This window comes from Blennius ocellaris, assembly GCF_963422515.1.
Source record: "Blennius ocellaris genome assembly, chromosome: 5".
In the NCBI taxonomy this organism is placed as follows: Eukaryota; Metazoa; Chordata; class Actinopteri; order Blenniiformes; family Blenniidae; genus Blennius; species Blennius ocellaris.
This window is the reverse complement of record NC_137654.1, coordinates 12,391,470-12,411,356: the sequence shown is the minus strand read 5'-3', so window position 1 is coordinate 12,411,356 and position 19,887 is coordinate 12,391,470. Positions and strand designations below refer to the sequence as shown.

General features: G+C 43.0%; 1 protein-coding gene across 1 annotated transcript in view; it reads left to right on the top strand.

Annotated features, from left to right (window-relative positions):
* The window catches only part of celsr3 (cadherin, EGF LAG seven-pass G-type receptor 3), a gene marked incomplete at both ends in the record, with an annotated part of 119,486 nt that overhangs the window by 54,816 nt on the left and 44,783 nt on the right, over positions 1-19,887 (top strand). The window contains 10 exons of the mRNA XM_080496409.1: positions 343-458; positions 1,749-1,837; positions 2,170-2,184; positions 2,574-2,731; positions 6,420-6,583; positions 6,932-7,057; positions 9,129-9,298; positions 11,541-11,726; positions 13,560-13,670; positions 13,894-14,062. Coding sequence (XP_080352535.1) covers positions 343-458; positions 1,749-1,837; positions 2,170-2,184; positions 2,574-2,731; positions 6,420-6,583; positions 6,932-7,057; positions 9,129-9,298; positions 11,541-11,726; positions 13,560-13,670; positions 13,894-14,062 — 1,304 coding nt within the window. The remainder of the gene's footprint in view (positions 1-342; positions 459-1,748; positions 1,838-2,169; positions 2,185-2,573; positions 2,732-6,419; positions 6,584-6,931; positions 7,058-9,128; positions 9,299-11,540; positions 11,727-13,559; positions 13,671-13,893; positions 14,063-19,887) is intronic.

The following is a 19,887-nucleotide window of genomic DNA, read 5'->3' as shown; positions in this document are numbered from 1 at the left end:
GATCTGCTGGGGGCGAGGAGACACGTCTCCGGCAGAGAAGTTAATTAACTGTGGAAGGGTTTGAATACCTTTTGTTCTTCCATGCTAAGCACAAGTGTGCTGGAGTCGGCTTTGTTTTGCTGTGCGGAATTAGTTTTTGTATTGCTTGCTTGTATCAGGGTCAGATGTTGCATAGGCTGGGCGAAAGAGTTAAATATCTCATCAGAAAACTCAGGAGCTGCCTTGTTGTATATTTCCTGGTTGCAAAAAAAAAAAAAGATTCCAGCTGGATAATTAGAATAGTAATACAATTCAACCTGCATATGGCATAGTCATAATGAAGCTATTGTGTGTTTGTTGTAGATTTGCCACCTTGGAGAACAGTGGCCTTCTGTTCTATAATGGACGCTTCAATGAGAAACACGACTTCATCGCCTTGGAGATTCAAGACGGACAAGTGGTGTTCAAATACTCCACAGGTAACGGGATCATGTTTATTCAAGTATTTTCAATACAATGCCATATACAGTTTTGTACGGAAAGCTTCTTTGAATACAGATGAGGACAGACCATATTCTGCTGTATGTTTATCATGAAGCAACAACATGTGACCAGTAGGAAAACAATTTTCACTTGTGGGACAACAGAGTATGTTCACCTATCTGTCTGTCAGAGGCCTGATGGACAATGACTAAGCACATCATGTACGACTTAGACTCAGAGATTATTAATCAAACAGTTTATTCAGTAATCATCAGGGCAGAGGGTTTTTTATTTATTTATTGAGGAAACACTAAACAAGATAAGACTGCAAAGCTGGAACAAGATTATGATGCTGTCCCTGACGTTTTTGATGAAAGTAGCAGCAAATAAAATAACTTTGAGGCATTCGGTTGTTTGTTTTTTTAAATACATGTAGATCAATACTGGGCTCTCCTGGTCCTGAACTTTCACAGTCCTGGAGGATTTGATTTGTTCCAGCTTCAACACACTTGAACAAAATGAGTGACTTGTTACCAGGAGAGCTTCATGATAACAAATATAATAAATACAGGTCTGTTGGAGCAGGAACATTCAGGGTTCGTGTCCTAGTTTGGCTCAGAGACATTTTAGTGCCAAGCTTTCTCTAAATTGTGCCTGTGGTTGTAAATTTGAGGATGTCTGACTTTCTGTTCCTGCATTCGCCATGTGATGGTCTGGAAACCTGTGCAGGATGTACCCTGCCTTTAACTATAATTAACTGGGATCGGTTCCAGTGCTGAGTTGTGTAAATTGGTCTAGAAGACGGAAGGAAAGATCAATAAGATATTGGAAACATGCACCCTGTCTATCTCTGCGATAAGGTGTTTGGTTAGAGTGACATGGACCTTTCTGATCATGCCCATGAGGTTTCCTGGAAGGATACAATTAGTGTCACTTTCAGCATGGTGACACTCTTATAAATATGTGACATGGTTTATCTTTGACTGGGCAACAGTCACCAATTATATTCAATTACCTGTTTATGGACGGTGGTAGGAAACCAGAGTATGTTTAGCAACTCCAGGGAAAGTGTACAAACTCCAGAAAACAAAATACAGAAACTTTACAGTTACAAAGAGGGACTTATTTACTAAGCATGTTTAATTCATGCATGCCTGAAGCTGGGACAGAGGGGATTATAAGTAAAACTCATAGATAATCCTTGTGTTGAAGGTTTAATCCACCTGTGGAGATAGAAACTATTACTTGCTTAGATCTTGACACAAACTTCATCCATCTGCCTGCAGGTGAATCCTCCACTCAGGTGAGTCCCTTCCTGCCAGGCGGGGTGAGCGACGGAAACTGGCACACAGTTCACATCCGCTATTACAACAAGGTGGGTTTACATAGGACATCCTACACACTTTGTCTTTGTGCGTTCCAAACCATTTTCACTTTTTGATCTCATGTTTGATCTCACATTCAGCCAAAATGAAATCTGTCTGATGAGAAACCGTTTGAAGTGATCGTTGGCATTCTTCCGTTTGTGCTTCTGATGCGTCGGCACAATAGTTGTACCAGCCTCGATGCAGACAGCACTCTGAATGCAGCTGAAGTGTTTGTGCATGTGTGCAATTATGTGGGCGTTTGCTTGTCACCATTTTATATGCATGCACATTGGCTGCACATCTCCTTTAATTTTCTTTCATGTTCTTTCATTTTCCTCAGCCAGCTACACGCTATGTGAGTATGAGTGTGTGTCAGGGTGCACATACACTTCTTTTCGTGTCCTCCTTTCTTTCCTTCGTTCTGTCCTTTTTTTCCACCAGCAGACAGCGAGTGATGAGTGAATGTGTGTCTGCTTTTGTGTTTTTTTATTTTAATCTCACCCCTAATAAAGTGTTTGTTATTCTTTGTCTTACTAACTCAAATTTCTCCCCTTTTTAACATACCGTACAGTAGAACTGTAAATCGCTGTGTTGAAACTATTTGTTGGCTGCGTTGATACAAACCCTAGATTTAGTCAATGCTTTGGGTTTCCCCGCATGTCGACTGGTGTCGTGATGTTTCATGTTTTCCCTTTCGTTCTACCCTATATTCAGTCTCGTGGGTTTGCTTGTATGTGTGTTCAGCCGAGGCGTAGTATGAGCGGTGAAGCTCAGGGTCCATCGGATGAGAAGATTGCTGTGGTGAGCGTGGACGACTGCGATACGTCCTTGTCGCTCCGCTTCGGTACGCAGCTCGGAAATTACAGCTGTGCTGCACAGGGCAAACAGACCAGTAACAAGAAGTGAGTTCCCCTCTCTCTCTCTCTCTCTCTCTCTCTCTCTCTCTGCCAGCTCTCCATCCTTTTTTATGCTTGTAATAAGTGATGTGATGATATGAAAGCACCGCAGACTGGTATAGGAGACCTACAAATATGATCATGATTAACTGGAGTCTGGAGGGCTCAGGTACTCCACACAGAGGTGGGGGTCTAGAATTTTGAAGAAAAAAAAAAGAAGGCCAAAAGCATGAAACACTCTCTTTAGGGCCAAGTGTGTATTAAATATGTTGATGAATTTGTTCTGTGTTTTTGATCCTGCAATATTGTCTTAAAATTTATTTTAATATCTTTCTGACCAAATTATGTGAACAATACCCTATCAAGTACATTTCCATTGTATTGTCTCTGACCCTGAGCTGTGGGCAGTGTTTGTACTGTATGTGAGAGCTTCTTTTAAAGACACCTTCCAATATAAAATAACATTTAATTCATTGGAGGCTTAAAGACACTTTTTTCTCAATGAAAAATCATTGAAACTTGTTGTTTCTATAATGTAGTACCAAATACAATTTAAGGCAACTTTACTGAGGAAAACCCAACGATTCCACCTGAGCATTTGTAGGTGACTATGGAAAGGATAAACTATTTTTTTAACAGGAGGAAACTGGCATTAGCAGACTCCCAGGGGTTACAGAAAGAAAAGCAGGTGACAGAGAGAGGCGGCAAAACAGTGCGCAAATCCTTTACAATGTTCACATTCATCCCATCTCAGCCAGATGGTGGCAGCTGCCATGCAGGCAAACACTCAATCCAGTTATTGAGAGCAGTTTTGAGTTCAGTGTCTTGCTGAAGGTGACATCATGGGCAAGGGGACATGTGGCCTTGAACCAGCAACCTGCTCTAAATACCAACTGAGCCACTGCCGCCCTGAAGCTGGGTGGCGCCCATACAGACATACGTCAGCACAATATACAATATATATGAAGGGCAAGGGCAGGTTAGACACCGGACAGGTCACCTATGACAACATGATGACAGCCTTCACTTCAACCTCTATATTGTGGTTGGAATTGATGTCAACTTTTATTGATCAACTTTAACTGTTGAATCTTTCCTGCCTGCCTCTTTCAGTTAAGTGTACAAATAGGATAACTCCTCAATGACGACAGACCCCGTCAGATTTTAATAGATCTCATGTCATTGTGCATAAATAATTTGTTAATTCTGTCGGTCTGCAGGTTGAGTCTCATGGTGATGAAGGGGCGAACAAAAATGTACAATTCTCTCTTTGACAGGGTGTCATGATAGCAGCTGTCCTCTCTACTTGCTTATTTTGCAATGATGTTTTATTACTGATTACATATTACTGAATATAATATTCCAATATATAACACATATGGATGGATGGATTAACGTCATATGGATAATTTTAAAATGTGAAAGTAAAATCAATTACCCGGGGAAACGCCAAGAAGGCACAGAAAGGCCACGCAAACTCCAGAGAGAAACGCCCAACCACTGTCATGTATTATGTGTTAATCATTTACCCCCCATTTCCTGAAGATGACATACAACTGCTATTGCACATCGTCATCATCATCATCATCATCATCATCATCATCGGTGTTAATGCCTCAACAGATTTGACAGAATGAAATGTCACAATCCAGGCCTGTAAGCAGATCACTGCTTTCACATAAAATCTAGGTGTTACATGACTTGGTGTCGTCTTAAGCAGTCTAATCTGCGAAAATCCTGCTGAAACTTTTTGAAATCAGTCAGGGAGGATTTGGTGGGGTGAAGGCTCAGGGTGACGGGGTGACTGTGCGGGAAGCCGGAGGGGACCTGAAGCTTTAATGAGGCGCAGCTCTTTGACATCTCTATGCTCCTTCGTGTCTGTTTCCTTCTCTCTCATCAGCTCCATGCTGTCGCTCATTTCCTTTCATCACTCCCTCCGTCTCTCCCGCACTTTTGCGGCAGTCCAGCCGCTGCTCTGTGCGACCTTGCCAAAGTTGTGCAGTCCACTCTCCCCGTGCTCTGCCCTTCTCTAATGTCTCCACGTACACCAATAAGTGCTTAATGCACGCACACACTCGCTCAGAGAGCGGGCTGTCATAGTGTTGACATGTGGCCTCGCCTCTGTAAGCTGTAATCACGTCGGCTGCGTTCAGTCGGAGCTGAGTGGGGCTGAGGGAAGAGAGGCTGGATCAAAGAGGAAGCCCAGAGACGAACACTTCAGCACCTTTGTCCTCCGCTCCTTCTTCCTTCCCTCTCTCACCCGCCTTCAGCTCGTCTCCACAGCCTCCTCTAATGACTTTTGCCGTTGATATTTGCAGTAACTCACATTTAATCTCTTGTTTGTTTGACTCTGGCACCTTTTTGTCTCGCTTTGGCGCCCTTCAATATTCCACTGGCGTCTGTTGATTTGGCACGTAGCAGCGTGTGTCTGCAGAAAGAGAAGGGAAAAAAACCTCGGCTCACAATGAAACAGGATCAAACTCACAGTGAATGCACATTTTCAGTCTTTTTCGTTTTTTCGTGCTCATGTGGTCCCATAACTGTCATTTCCTGTTCCCACCATCTTCCTTCTCACTTTTCCTCAACTTGCCTTGTCATCCACCTCTCTCTCTCTCTCTCTCTCTCTCTCTCTCTCTCTCTCTCTCTCTCTCTCTCTCTCCCCTTCTCTCTCTCTTCTCTCTCTCCCTCTCGACATTTGGTACAGCTCACACTTAATCTCCTGTTTGTTCATCTGTCTCCCCAGCAGCATCAGTGTGTCCTGTTTGTCGCTGCTTGTCTCCTCTTTATGCGAGTAACTCCGCTGTTTGTTGACGTCCCCGATCATCCTCTTCCTTTCGTGCTCGACTTTCTTCTCTCCCTCTGACTTGTCATCCACCTTTACCTCGTCTCTACAGACGTTTGCTGTAACTCCTATTTAATCTTCTGTTTGTTCATCTGTCTTTCTGCCCCCCCGCCACACACACACACACATCTTTTCAGTTCCCTTTTTCCACTCGAATCTTATTAAAAAAACATCTGATTACAATTCATAATCCACTGCCGTTGTGAGATTCATGTTCCTTTGCACATTTTCTGATGACATGTTTAATCCTTTTGTTGTGTTAATCCCTTTGCTTCACTCACACCTCTTTTTTTTACTTTTCTGTCCTTATTTATTAATTCCTCTTCCTTCCCACCACACATCCTTGCATAGTCCCATTTACTCCTCCACTCTTTTTGTTCTTGATCTTCTTTATGTTCAAACATTCAGATTTGATTTATTTCATCCACTATTGCACCATAAAAGGATGGATGGACCGACAGACACGCAATAACAGTAGTTACTGTCTAATAGCAATAAGGAAAAAGAATGGAGAAAAAGAAAAGGCTAAAACAAAACAATTTAATGCAATATCTTAAATGGAATTACTTTGAAGTTCCTCAGAATTAAAAATTGTAAGAAACTATTGTGCGACATGTGTATGAATGTATATAGAGTCAGACATTTTTTTTTTATTGTTTACTCCCATTTGTATATTTTTTTATGGTGGTTGTTTTAAATTTTCAAACAAGAAATTATTATTTTCATCAAAGGAAGGGCAAAAAAAGAGTACTTCCCTTACTTGTATTTACTGTTTCACCCTGTCAATGATATAAAAGCAATTTGAACATGCATGAAAGGTTTTTTACTGATTCATATGTTCATGTTTCTTAGGTCTCTGGATCTGACTGGTCCATTATTTCTGGGTGGGGTTCCTAACGTGCCGGACAACTTCCCCTTCGGCGCCAGAGAGTTTATTGGCTGCATGAAGGAGCTGCACATTGACAACAAACCTCTGGATCTGGCTGCATTCATCGCCAACAATGGAACAATTCCTGGTCAGTATTGTTAGTTTTATGGGCAGAGGAGGTCCAGATGGACTTAAATTCACTTTTTTTTTTTTTTTTTTTATCTATAGCAATCATTAGGAACCAAAACCTCACACACATCTATAAATACCTATGATTATGACTTTTAATGCAAAATCAAAAATGGTTACAAGGCCATGCCTATTGGCTGCATTATGCTTTCATGCAGGATTATCTCTAAATATGCACACTGGAAACTGGAGACCATTTAATGAAACGGAAAGTGACAGCCTTGTGATTTATTGCAACATTGCGATTAATATTATGCATTCTCAGAGACGCACGTCATGGAAAGTGATTCTTGTTTGGTTGTTTCAGGCTGCAGTGCCAAACTGCCTTTCTGCAAATCCAACCCGTGTCAGAACGGAGGAACCTGCAGGGTGAGCTGGGAGACTTTCTCCTGTGACTGTCCCCTGGGGTACGGAGGGAAGGACTGCAGCCACGGTGAGAGGCTACATTTATCTTCTACACTCTAAAACATGTGTCCCAGCCACTCTCGAGGACGTGAAATAGAAACTGTAAAAAAAAAAACAATAAAAAAAAAAAAATATATATATATATGTATATATATATATATATATATATATATATATAATCAACATTTTAAATAACTTTATTTTGATAAAAATAACAATATTTTAATTTTGATAGTCATAATACACTGCACACACACTTTTCCTGGTAATATGCAATAGTTTAGAAAAATTACAATGAGAACATTATTCCCATTAGGATACTGCTTGACCTGCCAGCAATTAATCAACAAAAAAAAACTGCACTCAGAACGCCCAAACACCAACGAAATGATAAAAATGTGCATATGTTCATAAAACTACATTATCTTACAGTGTTTTCATTAAGCATTGATATAATACTTTGGTACAATCACTAGGAAACAACATTGTCACAATTTTGATGACATAATGCACAAGATCTTTCACTATTGCGCAAACACATAAAAGAATGTATGTACTAATAAGATATTAAAATCATTAATTGGTACTTTTTGATATTTTTCAATCAAAATGGTTATTAAAAAAATAGGATATGCTAATCCACTATTTTATAAACCTGCTAATGAAGAACGTCGACCCTGCAGTTTCGATCTGTCCCCGCTCTGATGCATCTGCTTCAAACTGATGGGTTTCAATCAGAAGGTCACATTTGAATTCAAATTCATTTCATGTAGAATGTGTTTGTGTTATGCACCAGAGGCTTGCAGTGTTCTACCTGAAATCACACTGTATTTTTTACAGTGTAGAGTAAACAGGCTTTCTGCAGTGAAGTTGCATCAACTGCTAACTGCAGCACTTTCATTGTCCTACTTTGGCGAAATTATCAATAACAGCTGATATCGTGACACAACTGTTTTCAGTGATCGGACTGTTTTTTGTTTTGTTTTGTTTTAAAAATGCAGCTATAATTTTTAGTTGTGACTGATTACACTAATGAGCTATTAATTCCTTAGTAACTCTGTTATTGTGCTGCCGGTAAAATTTTCAAACTTAGAACAGGAACGGCAAATGAAAATTGTTTTCATTCTTAATCAGTTAATTTCTTATACTTGAAAAGCATTCATTCATCCTTTCATCATTGCCACAGTTTCTTTTAGCATTTTTTCTGCTGCTGATTCACAGTTTCTTCCTCATTCTGTTCTGAACCATCAGAGCTGCAGGCTTGTAAAGTGTGTGTGTGTGTGTGTGTATGTGTGTGTGTGCGTGCATGCGTGCGTGCGTGCGTGCGTGCGTGCGTGCGTGCGTGCGTGCGTGCGTGCGTGCGTGCGAGCACAATGAACATGGACGGCTTCAGGGCGTGGCTGGCTCGACCTTGGTGACTGACCTGCTTTGACGTGAGGAAAAAAAGGGAAACTGATGATAAAAAAACTGCAGCTCAACCCAGAGAGACACACTATAGTCCACTGGAAGACATGCTATTTAAACCTACCAAGTCACATTTGTACACTTGGGGTAACTGAGTGTTTTCCTTTATGGAATTGAACTTGATAAACATAGAAAGATTGAGAGGACGTTGTGCAGCCCCAGTGGAGTCCAGGTAACTTTAACTCCTCCATAGGTACTGACATGTCTTGATTGAAAGCATGGATGTACAACCCTAAGGGGAAATCACACAGTGAAGTGCTGTTGTGGGATGAAGTGAAATTGCGGGGTTTTTTTCTTAATGTCACTGACAAATGTTTAAAAGTTCAGACTTTTTTTTTATGCCAAAGGATTTTGAACTTCAATTTATTTTGGGGAGGATATAAACCTTCATTTGACTGACTGACTGACTGAGATTGAAAAATTAAATGAAAATTGAGAAATGGTACTTCATAGATCTCTTAGCCAAGTTCCAACCGGAAACAGTTAATGTATTTGTTTTTGCGATGAGCGGGAAAAACTCACGAACAAAACATAAATATCACACCGTTCCTTGACGAGCAGCAGAGGCTGTTTTTCATATTGCTGCATTTTGAAATTGTTTTCATTCATTCTGTTTCTCCTGCTTCCCGCCAAAGTGATGCCACATGCGCACAAGTTCCTGGGAAACAGCGCCCTCTGGTGGGACCTGAAGAACGACGTGACCATTTCCACTCCCTGGTACCTGGGCCTGGTGTTCCGGACAAGGGCTCGCGAGGGCACGCTGCTGCAGGCGCAGGCTGGACAGTACACCAGCCTGCTGTTCCAGGTGAACACATACGCACGTAAAATAATACGCCGGGCCTGATTTACTGAGATTCTGCACAAAACTTGCTAAATTGCACAGTCATGCAAATGGATTGTGTTCTCAGTTCACAGAGGACCAATTATGAGAAAATGTCTCTCAGCACAATAATACGATCTCTGCTGAAGGTTAAAAGGATCTGCTGTCACGTTCAAACCTTTTCAGATGCAATAATGAACAATACAAATCTTTTCAAAAAGACATTTAGCTATAAGTTTACTGCACCTGCTATTATTGAGGCTATAAGCATTTCCTCAACTGCCCCCCCCACCTCACAACATTTATTTGCTTTATTCTCAATTATTTTCTGTGTTGTACCTCAAAGTTCAAGTTACTTAATTTGCTTGTACTGCTCTGATTTACTTGTGGGGGACTATACTTTCCATCTAGCCACTCCATAGTGAATGCAAGCAAGTGTGATTGTTTTTGTGTAAAGAGGAATCGAAATCACTCAAAATATTTTTTGAATACCTTGTAATCCTGTTTCTCAGTTGCTCACTTGCAAAATGCATGCAAACTGAAAGTGCAATCTCTTTACGCAAGTGTGCAATTAGGAACTCTTTATGTAGAACCTCAGTAAAAAGGATTGCTTGACCTGAACCTTCATCCAACTCAGTCTAACCCAAAACTGTCTTTTTGTGCATGTTCCCTGGGGCACACAGGCTTTTACTCATTTGTTGTCTGTTAGTTTATTTTTACACCATTTAGACTGTGTGAACTTTTCAGTTTTGTTCCTAACACCATGGAAGCTTTCCACAGTTTAATTTTACTCAGAATTTCAGAATAAACTGTGATTATTTTTGCACTTTCATAATTTGATTTGAACAAGCTTTGTTTTTATTCGTCTTGCTCATGCCTCTTCCAGCTTCATCGTACCTCTTATCAAGGATTGTGAATGTCTGGCTTTATCAATCTAGATAACGAGAGATATCCTGGATATGTTAATCCCGCTTTGTAGTGCAGGTGTCGGGTTTCAGACTCCTGTTTGAACATCCTGATTGTCACTATTTTAATCAAGAGAAATACTGTAAGGTTAAGTTTACACTATCCACCAGTCCAAACAGCAAACGAACAAACATCAATACTATAACATTAATAACTGTGAGTCTGATTCTGTACGTTTTAAAACTGCCCTGTCAAAATGCATCACACAACAAACCAAAGAAGACTTGTGGTAAAAAGATAGGAAACAGTTGAGTATTTATGTGAAAAGGATATTGAAAGACCACAAATCTGTCTTGAAGTTACAGCATTGATTCCTCACCAAAGTCTTTGTTTTCCTGCAATGCTTGTGCCTCAACTGTGACCCCATGTTGTGTCTGTGCAAACATTTCTGCTGTGCCCTGTTTGTTCCAACACAACCAGTGTGTTCATGATTGAATTTGAAATTTGGTCGTCATTGATTTTACCTCCGAATCCTGCATTCAGCACATTTTAGCGTTTAATGTTAACGTCTCCCAAAATCCTGAAGGAAACAACCCAGACATATTAGTACAGGTGAACTCGGAGATACTTGCTTTCTAAGAAATGAGACTATGCTGCAGATAATTGTTTCCTAACTTCCCAAAACCTCTTGACTGAAAAGTTGTGACTTTTTGCCATGCTGAAGAGGAGAAGCCATTTCTTTCCCCTTTTGCATTTCATCTGCTCCAAAAGCTTTAGCTGCATTTATGCTAAAAGGCAGATTTTGCACCATAAACAATTTAATCTCATGGTTTAGCTCAGCGCTGCATATTTGAGCTCCAATCACTTTAGGTGGTAAAGGATGTAAATACTGTGTCGGCTCAGTGTGTAACGCTAGTTATGGGAATTATACTGATGTCTTATATTTACCACGGAATCATTTATGGTGTTTATGCTAAATAATCAGCTTCTGTTTAATATGAATCTCTCAAAACACTTGTATTGTTTTTCAAATTATACAGTGTATAATTACAAATTCAAATACGACAACTGTACAGAGCTTTGAATTTGGTGGATCTTGGCAGGAGTGTCGCCAAGACATAGGATTACACACACACACACACACACACACACACACACACACACACACACACACACACACACACACACACACACACACACACAGACACACACACGCACGCACTCTATGGTTTACAATAGTAAACAAGCAGTTTGAATGGTGTGTATTCCCTGCCCCCCCTCCCTCTCTCTCTCTCTCTCTCTCTCTCTCTCTCTCTCTCAGGTGATAAACGGTCAGCTGGTGTTCTCAGTGACCCGCGGCGCCACCAGGCCGGTGCGTTTGCGCCTGGATCAGGTCCATGTGGCAGACGGCCGGTGGCACGACCTCCAGCTGGAGCTGCGAGATGTTCGCAGTGGCAGAGAGACGCGCTACGTGGCCACACTGCGGCTCGACTTCGGACTCTATCAGGTAAAGCTCACAGTACAAAGCCTGAACAGGATCCTTCAGACATACCTTAACTTTCCAGTAGTGAGGAAACAAATCAATGAACATATCATATCTGGAATTTTTTAAGGGCAGCCCGTATAAAACCTTAAATAATATTAAAAGGCACTAAATGCAGCTATTATCATTTAGGTATTTTTGCCTGCAAGCATAGTTTTGAATGAATAAAAGGTTTTAATTATATCTGCTTTACTAGGTTTAACACCTTCAATTAGCTCAAATGTAAAAATGATTCAGAGCAGTTCTTTCATTTGATTTAATTTGGCTATTTCAAATCAACAGCTGTCTCAAATGGACAACGTTCCACTGTCCATGTTCGTCTTGACGCTGCACATGCAAAAAACACACATGTTTTCTTGGAGCCCAGTAATGAATCAGAGGCTCTGCTAATCCCAGTGTCTCTAATCTCCACTGGATTAATAGGTCGGATCATACTGGATGATGTCTGTTTGAGTGCGGTCAGGTGACTTCTATACCGCTTCATCCAACTAAAGATGCTGGAGTCCCAGATGACTATTAGTGAAGGCGGGTCGCTGTTCCAGAGAGACAGAAAGTCAATCACATTTAATCCCAACGAGAAATTCAAGAGAGCTTAATTCACCTCAAAAAGCATTTTATGGAAACATATCAGGAAGCCTGAGCACCCAGATGAATCCCACACAAGCACAGGGAGATTATGGCATCTCCTGGACTCAAACCTTTTGATTCCCTGCCTCAAACCACGACTCCACAGTGCAGTGCAGATGCTGACTGTTAAGGATTTTTTTAATGGAGCTTCTGGATTATTATTCTCTAATGTTGGATAGACAGATTTCTTCCCTCAGTTTGCGCCACTTTGGCTTTTTAACAGTGTAAGTACTGTGCAGCCTGTACAGCATCGTCAACTAATTAGCATACACATCAAGGTTATTTCTTGCAGATATCTGTCAGGATGAATAACTACCGCCCTCAGATTCAGCGTTGCTTCGTGCGTTCAGTGTGCCTTAATGTTTTTTTCCTTCAATAAAAACAATCTAAAATCTGAACACCACAGTCTTCACTTTAGCACATCCGTTTTCTCCACAATACTGACACAACCACAGAGAATCTAACAAGCATTCCTATCAGTTTTGGCGATTCATTAATATTGTTATATGTTCAGACACCGAGTTACAGTCCACCAGGTTCTTCTTCAAAGTGCATCAGTGCTAAAACCATTTACAGATACCAAATTATAAAAAAAAAAAAAACAGCCAAATCTGCCAATGAACCAGTCCCTTCCCTTGAAAATGTTTTGGCGTGCGTTTTGTTATTATCAGACATCTTCCGCCCTCGGCTCCAGTGTCTTCCACAGTGCTGCTGACATGATGAATGGGACTCGTTCATTCAGCTTTCGTGGTTCTTGTGAGTCGAGCCGCTTTGCAGACCCGTCGGTGTTATCGGCCGAGGGGTTGACCTTCTATACAGCAATGGCAAATCATTGTTTTCTTCAGTTTAATGAAGTCAATCATTCACTGCTCTCCTGTTCACACACACACACACACACACACTCCTCTCTCCGTTCGGCTCACATCAGCTTCATAATGAATGGACTCTGCTCGGTGATGTAGTCATAAATGGAATTTAGAAATCAATAATGTTCATCTCCTTCAGTTCATAAACCAATAAAACAACAGAGACCGTTCTTAGTCTAATAGATTTATGTAAATGTGTATCTCTTGTCTTTTTGTGCCACCTATCAGTTAGCATGCTGCTCTTAATAATAATCTCTGCAAGTCCTGCCTTTACCCAACCACCCTCTCTTTTTCTTCCCATTAGGGAACGGTGATAGTGGGAAATGAGATTCATGGTTTGAAGGTGAAACATCTGCATGTGGGGGGCGTGCTGGGCTCCGGAGAGGTTCAGAACGGGATTAAAGGATGCATACAGGTGAGGATGGACACGGTGGTTTTCATCTTTATCCAAGATAACTTTATTATCACTCGGGAGGAATTTAGTCAAAAATAAATAAATAAATCAAGTAAATTAAGATGGTTTTATAAAAGACAGATAACACCAGGATCCAAGGGCCTTTTCACCCCACAGGGGAAGGGAGTCTTCTTCATGTAACTTTGAGAACAAAGACCACAACAAACTTTCTTGGTCTGTACAGGGCATCAGATTGGGCGTGCGGCCGGACGCCCCCGCCCTGCCCCGCCCATCCAGGTCCGTCAAAGTGGAGACTGGATGTAACGTTGGAAACCCCTGCGTGTCATCTCCCTGTCCCTCTCACAGCCACTGCAGTGACCAGTGGGAGCGTCACACCTGTATCTGTGAACCTGGTGAGTGAGTCTCGTTGTTTCTGTTAACAAGGCTGAAGATGTCGGTGATAAATGCTTAATAAAGTTCATTGATTTTCTATTGTGTTCGAGAAAGGCTTTCTATTTTCCAATCAGTCTAATAGAAGGTGGATAGAGACTGGTTAGAGAATATTAGAGGGAATATTAGTTATATTTCCATTTGTGTGACTGCACAGTGAGGAAAATATGAGTAGCAGAGGAGGAGAGAATCTGTGGACCGATTGGGGTTAATGATTTGGAAGCTGCTGAATATTAACTGAGGCTCATTTGCACTTGTACCTTGGCGATGCAGCAAGCTTTGAATTTTGAAGCTGTGCAACTGAATGTACCATTGTCGTAAAGTTGTGTGTACTAAACTGCAGATTGTTATTTTGAGATTATGAACCATTCAAAATGAAGATGAATAGATTTGTGAAAATAAAACATTGGGCTGAATGGAAGTTAAGCCATTAAAGCAAGTTAGATTTTTTTTAAACTCTGATCATCAGACTAATATGAAGGGTGACTTCTTACATACTAAAAGAGGTTGCCATGTAATGAATACATTCTGACCACTCTAAAGTAAGTTACTTCCATCCCTCCATCCCCTTCACATCCTGGACAGGATTTTATTTTTTTAACCGTGAGAAAAAACTGGCGTACGTGAACCAGGTACATTCTCTCAATACAAACCCAAAAATGGATCGCAGGCTTGTTTTTAATTTAGCTTCATCTATTCAAACTCCTTTACAGTTCCAAGCTTTGTAATACGGAATGATGACTGATAATTCTCACGACAGACTAAAATCTGTGAAGTTTCTTCAGATGTGCTAATAGAGCGTGGCAAAACGCAGGTACAACACAGAATATGAGGTATAGATAGTTATTATTAAAACCTGAGTTTGCTTTGTGCAGCAAGGTGTTGGCACATGAAAGCCTGAAGCTGCTTTTGAAACTACATTTTAAAACTGCATCTCAGTAGAAATCTTTTGTATGCATTAAAAAAACACTGTGTTTAAAAAGGAATATTTATTTGCTTCATATCTCAATTTGTTGTTCATTTTGGTCTATAATGAAACTTATGTCTTAGTTTCTTATACTGTGATATTTTCCACTGGAGAATGATTTGTCATTACGGGCTGATGGTGGGTCAGACCCGTTGAGAACTAGTCTGCTGTCTAAACCGATCAAGACTAAATTATCAAAACTCTTAAAGAGCAGACTGACAAGGATTAATAGGGCAGTACAAGGAAGTCAGACACACTTTTGTGTTCAAGTAACAGATCAAATACTCTGTAAAAGTACAGACTAAAATAATTTACTGAAGTGCATGGTGATCAAAGTAGCGTAGAAGAACATATATACAGTGAGAGTGCTGTACTCAATCGTTATTAACACTGTTGCTGGATTAATATGCCTTGATGGCTACTCTGTGAATATCAATGCTTTTTTATGTCTTATTTCACCATGTAAATTGGCACTTATATTTAGAATTGTCTCTCTCTCTCTCTCTCTCTCTCTCTCTCAGAGAGAGCAGAGAAAACTGCTCGTCTTTCCAGGTCATATTGGGTTAAATGAGCCGCCCAAGTGACTCAGCCAAAGACCAATTTTCCACCGAAGTCATGCAGTTAGAGGGCAGGTATGCTCACCTCAGACCTCAGTGTCAAGAGATGTGTCCCGATATTAGTAACGCTCTGGACATTAGATGTACAAGAATTGAGTTCTGCAGCAGAGGTGAAAGGAGCCAGCTTGACTTGTTGAGAAAGAAGCAGAGGAAAAACTGAAATAATTATAATTTGTCTACGTGGGTGTCTGCTCATGTTCCAACTGGGTTAAACTGATATTTGGGTTCGCAGAATGAGTCGTCATCAGAGAGAGAGAGAGAGAGAGAGAGAGAGAGAGAGAGAGAGAGAGAGAGAGAGAGAGAGAGAGAGAGATCTCCATTATAAGGTGAATATAATGAGGCAGAATTAATGTGCACATGAGAAACATGATTAAAGGAGAAGGAAAGAGGGGATGTATGAAGGAAGAGATGAGAGAGGAGGAAAACATACACTGTACATAGAGAGAAATGGGGAAAGAAAACAATAGAAAGATTAAAAAGGAGCCAAAAGAAGAACAAAGACAATGAAAATTTTAATGATTCATGAACAGAAAAAGGAGAGTGACAGAAATAGTGTAAACCGAAAATGAAGTTTTGGGGCAAGAGGAAAGAAGGGTTGAAAAAAGAGGGCATGATTAAGTGAAATCAAACAGCCTGAAAACACTTTGGGAATAAATGTAAAGTGAGAGGAAATAGCACGACAGGCAACACACAAGACGTGTGAAACCAGGGCAGGCTGAAGAGTGATATCCATCCATCCATCCATCCATTGGCTACCGCTTTATCCGGGGCCGGGTCGCGGAGGCAGCAGTCTGAGCAGAGTTGCCCAGACTTCCCTCGCCCCAGACACTTCCTCCAGCTCCTCCGGTGGCACCCCAAGGCGTTCCCAGGCCAGCCGAGAGACATAGTCCCTCCAGCGTGTCCTGGGTCTGCCCCGAGGCCTCCTACCGGAGGGACATGCCCGAAACACCTCCCTCGGGAGGCGTCCGGGGGGCATCTGAAATAGATGCCCGAGCCACCTCAGCTGGCTCCTCTCGATGTGGAGGAGCAGCGGCTCTACTCCGAGCTCCTCCCTGGTGACTGAGCTCCTCACCCTATCTCTAAGGGTACGCCCAGCCACCCTACGGAGGAAGCTCATTTCAGCCGCTTGTATCCGAGATCTCGTTCTTTCGGTCATGACCCATAGTTCACGACCATAGGTGAGGGTAGGAACGAAGATCGACCGGTAAATCGAGAGCTTCGCTTTTTGGCTCAGCTCCTTCTTCACCACGACGGACCGATACAACGTCCGCATGACTGCAGACGCTGCACCGATCCGCCTGTCGATCTCACGCTCCATCTTTCCCCCACTCGTGAACAAGACCCCAAGATACTTAAACTCCTCCACTTGGGACAAGGGCACTCCACCGACCTGGAGGGGGCAAGCCACCTTTTTCCGGTCGAGAACCATGGCCTCGGATTTAGAGGTGCTGATCCTCATCCCAGCTGCTTCACACTCGGCTGCGAACCGTGTCAGTGCACGCTGGAGATCCAGGCTTGATGGGGCCAACAGAACCACATCATCCGCAAATAGCAGAGATGAGATTCTGTGGTCCCCAAACCGGACCCCCTCTGGCCCCCGGCTGTGCCTAGAAATTCTGTCCATATATATGATGAACAGAACCGGTGACAAAGGACACCCCTGCCGGAGGCCAACGTGCACAGGAAACAGGTCCGACTTACTGCCGGCAATGCGAACCTCGGGAGTCCTATGAGCTAACAGTGCCCGGTAGGACTCCTTCTTCAGCTTGACGGCATCCCTTACTTCCGGTGTCCACCACCGGGTTCGGGGATTGCCGCCACGACAGGCGCCAGAGACCCTGCGGCCACAGCTCCGAGCAGCAGCTTCGACAATGGAAGTTGAGAACATGGTCCACTCGGACTCAATGTCTCCAACCTCCCTCGGGATCTGTGAGAAGCTCTCCCGGAGGTGGGAGTTGAAGGCTGCGCGGACGGAAGGCTCGGCCAGATGTTCCCAGCAGACCCTCACAACACGTTTGGGCCTGCCGAGTCTATCCGGCCTCCTCCCAGTCCAGCGCATCCAACTCATCACCAGGTGGTGATCAGTTGACAGCTCTGCCCCTCTCTTTACCCGAGTGTCCAAGACACGCGGCCAGAGATCAGATGACACGACCACAAAGTCTATCATTGACCTCCGGCCTAGGGTGTCCTGGTGCCATGTGCACTTATGGACACCCCTGTGCTCGAACATGGTGTTCGTTATGGACAAGCTGTGACTGGCACAGAAGTCCAATAACAGAACACCACTCGGGTTCAGATCGGGGAGGCCGTTCCTCCCAATCACCCCCTTCCAAGTCTCGCTGTCATTGCCCACGTGGGCGTTGAAGTCCCCCAGGAGAACAATGGAGTCCCCAGTTGGGGCACTATCCAGCACCCCTCCCAGGGACTCCAAGAAGGTTGGGTACTCTGAACTGCTGTTCGGTGCATAGGCCGAAACAACAGTCAGAGACCTGTCCCCTACTTGTAGGCGTAGGGACGCAACCCTCTCGTTCACCGGGGTGAACTCCAACACATGGCGGCTGAGCTGTGGGGCAATAAGCAAGCCCACTCCAGCCCGCCGCCTTACACCGCGGGCAACTCCAGAGAAGTGGAGTATCCAGCCCCTGTCGAGGAGCTGGGTTCCAGAGTCCAAGCTGTGAGTGGAGGTGAGCCCGACTATATCTAGCCGGTATCTCTCAACCTCCCTCACAAGCTCGGGCTCCTTCCCCCCCAGCGAGGTCACATTCCATGTCCCAAAAGCCAGAGTCCGTGTCCGGGGATCGGGTCGTCGAGGCCCCTGCCGTCGACTGCCACCCAATCCACATTGCACCCGACCCCTACGGCAGCCTCTGTGGGTGGTGGGTCCACAGGAGGATGAGGAAGAGGGGCCCGCGTCGTCCCTTCGGGCTGAGCCCGGCCGAGTCCCGCGGGCAAGAACGCGGCCACCAGGCGCTCGCGTGCGAGCCTCCACCCCGGGCCTGGCTCCAGGGTGTGGCCCCGGCTGCGCCAAACCGGGCGACGTCACCTTTTTCCTCGTGAGTGTGTCCATGGGGTCTTGTGAACTGCTTTTAGTCTGACCCGTCGCCTCGGACCTGTTTGCCTTGGGAGACCCTACTGGGGGGGCAAGCCCCCCGGCAACATAGCTCCGAGGGTCATTCGGGTGCTCAAACTCCCCCACCACGATAAGGTTGCAGTTCAAGGGGGAGGTGATATCAGACTTATTTATTCATTTATTAGCGGCTACTTATTACACGGGGTTGAGAAAACAGTTGAGATGAGCCATTTAAAGAAGGTGAACAAGCAAGGGGGAAAGTTTGGCGATGAAATCAAGTGAAGAAGCACAAAAATACACCGACTTTGTATCAGACATATCAAAACATCAGCAGTATCTGCAAGTAAGAAACTATGAGATATAGTTAAATTCTCTTACTCAAAGATTTGAATATGTCAAAGTATGTTTCCTGTGTGAAATTCACATTGATACTCAGTCACCATATTTTTGCTTATAAATCTGTGTAATTTAAGAAATGAATCTAAAGATTAATTCAGTTTTGTCACTAAAACTACTCTCGTCTTCCTTTGTCATTGGGAGACACTTACAGCTCAGGTAGCAACTTTCATTATGTGCAAAGTGTTTGTGCACATTGGCTGCATCACTGTTAGCTTCTGAAGAAAGATGTAACTTGAAGGCAGTGAACATTTCTATGCGAAAACGGCCAATAGAGATGTTCATGCAACACTTTTACATGTTTTATGTGCACCTACAGGGAGCGATTAAATGGCCAGGCCACACTGGTAAATGGGTTGTGGTTTTTCAGCTGTATATATCAAAGACTGTTTGCTTTGTGAAACAAAGCATCAACCCAGAGGTGTTTTCTTGAAGAAAGTGAGAGTCAAAGAGTAAGTAGTAAGTTGCACATTTCAGCTGAGAATGCCTGCTTTTGAAGAAACACTTCTTGTAAAAGTCAATCGCACCTCTGTGACTAAACTCCTCAACTAAATAATCCACCTTCTGCTCCACCGCCGAGCCTCGCAGCCACTTTCAGATAATAGAGGAAAAAGTTAAAAGGAAAGTTTTCTAAGAAATAAAAGTGAAGAAAGTGAGGCAATGGCAGGCGGGTTGAAAGAGGAACGAGTGAGCGTGTGTGGAGTATCTAGTGTGCTAAAATAAGAAAGCCTCTGGCCT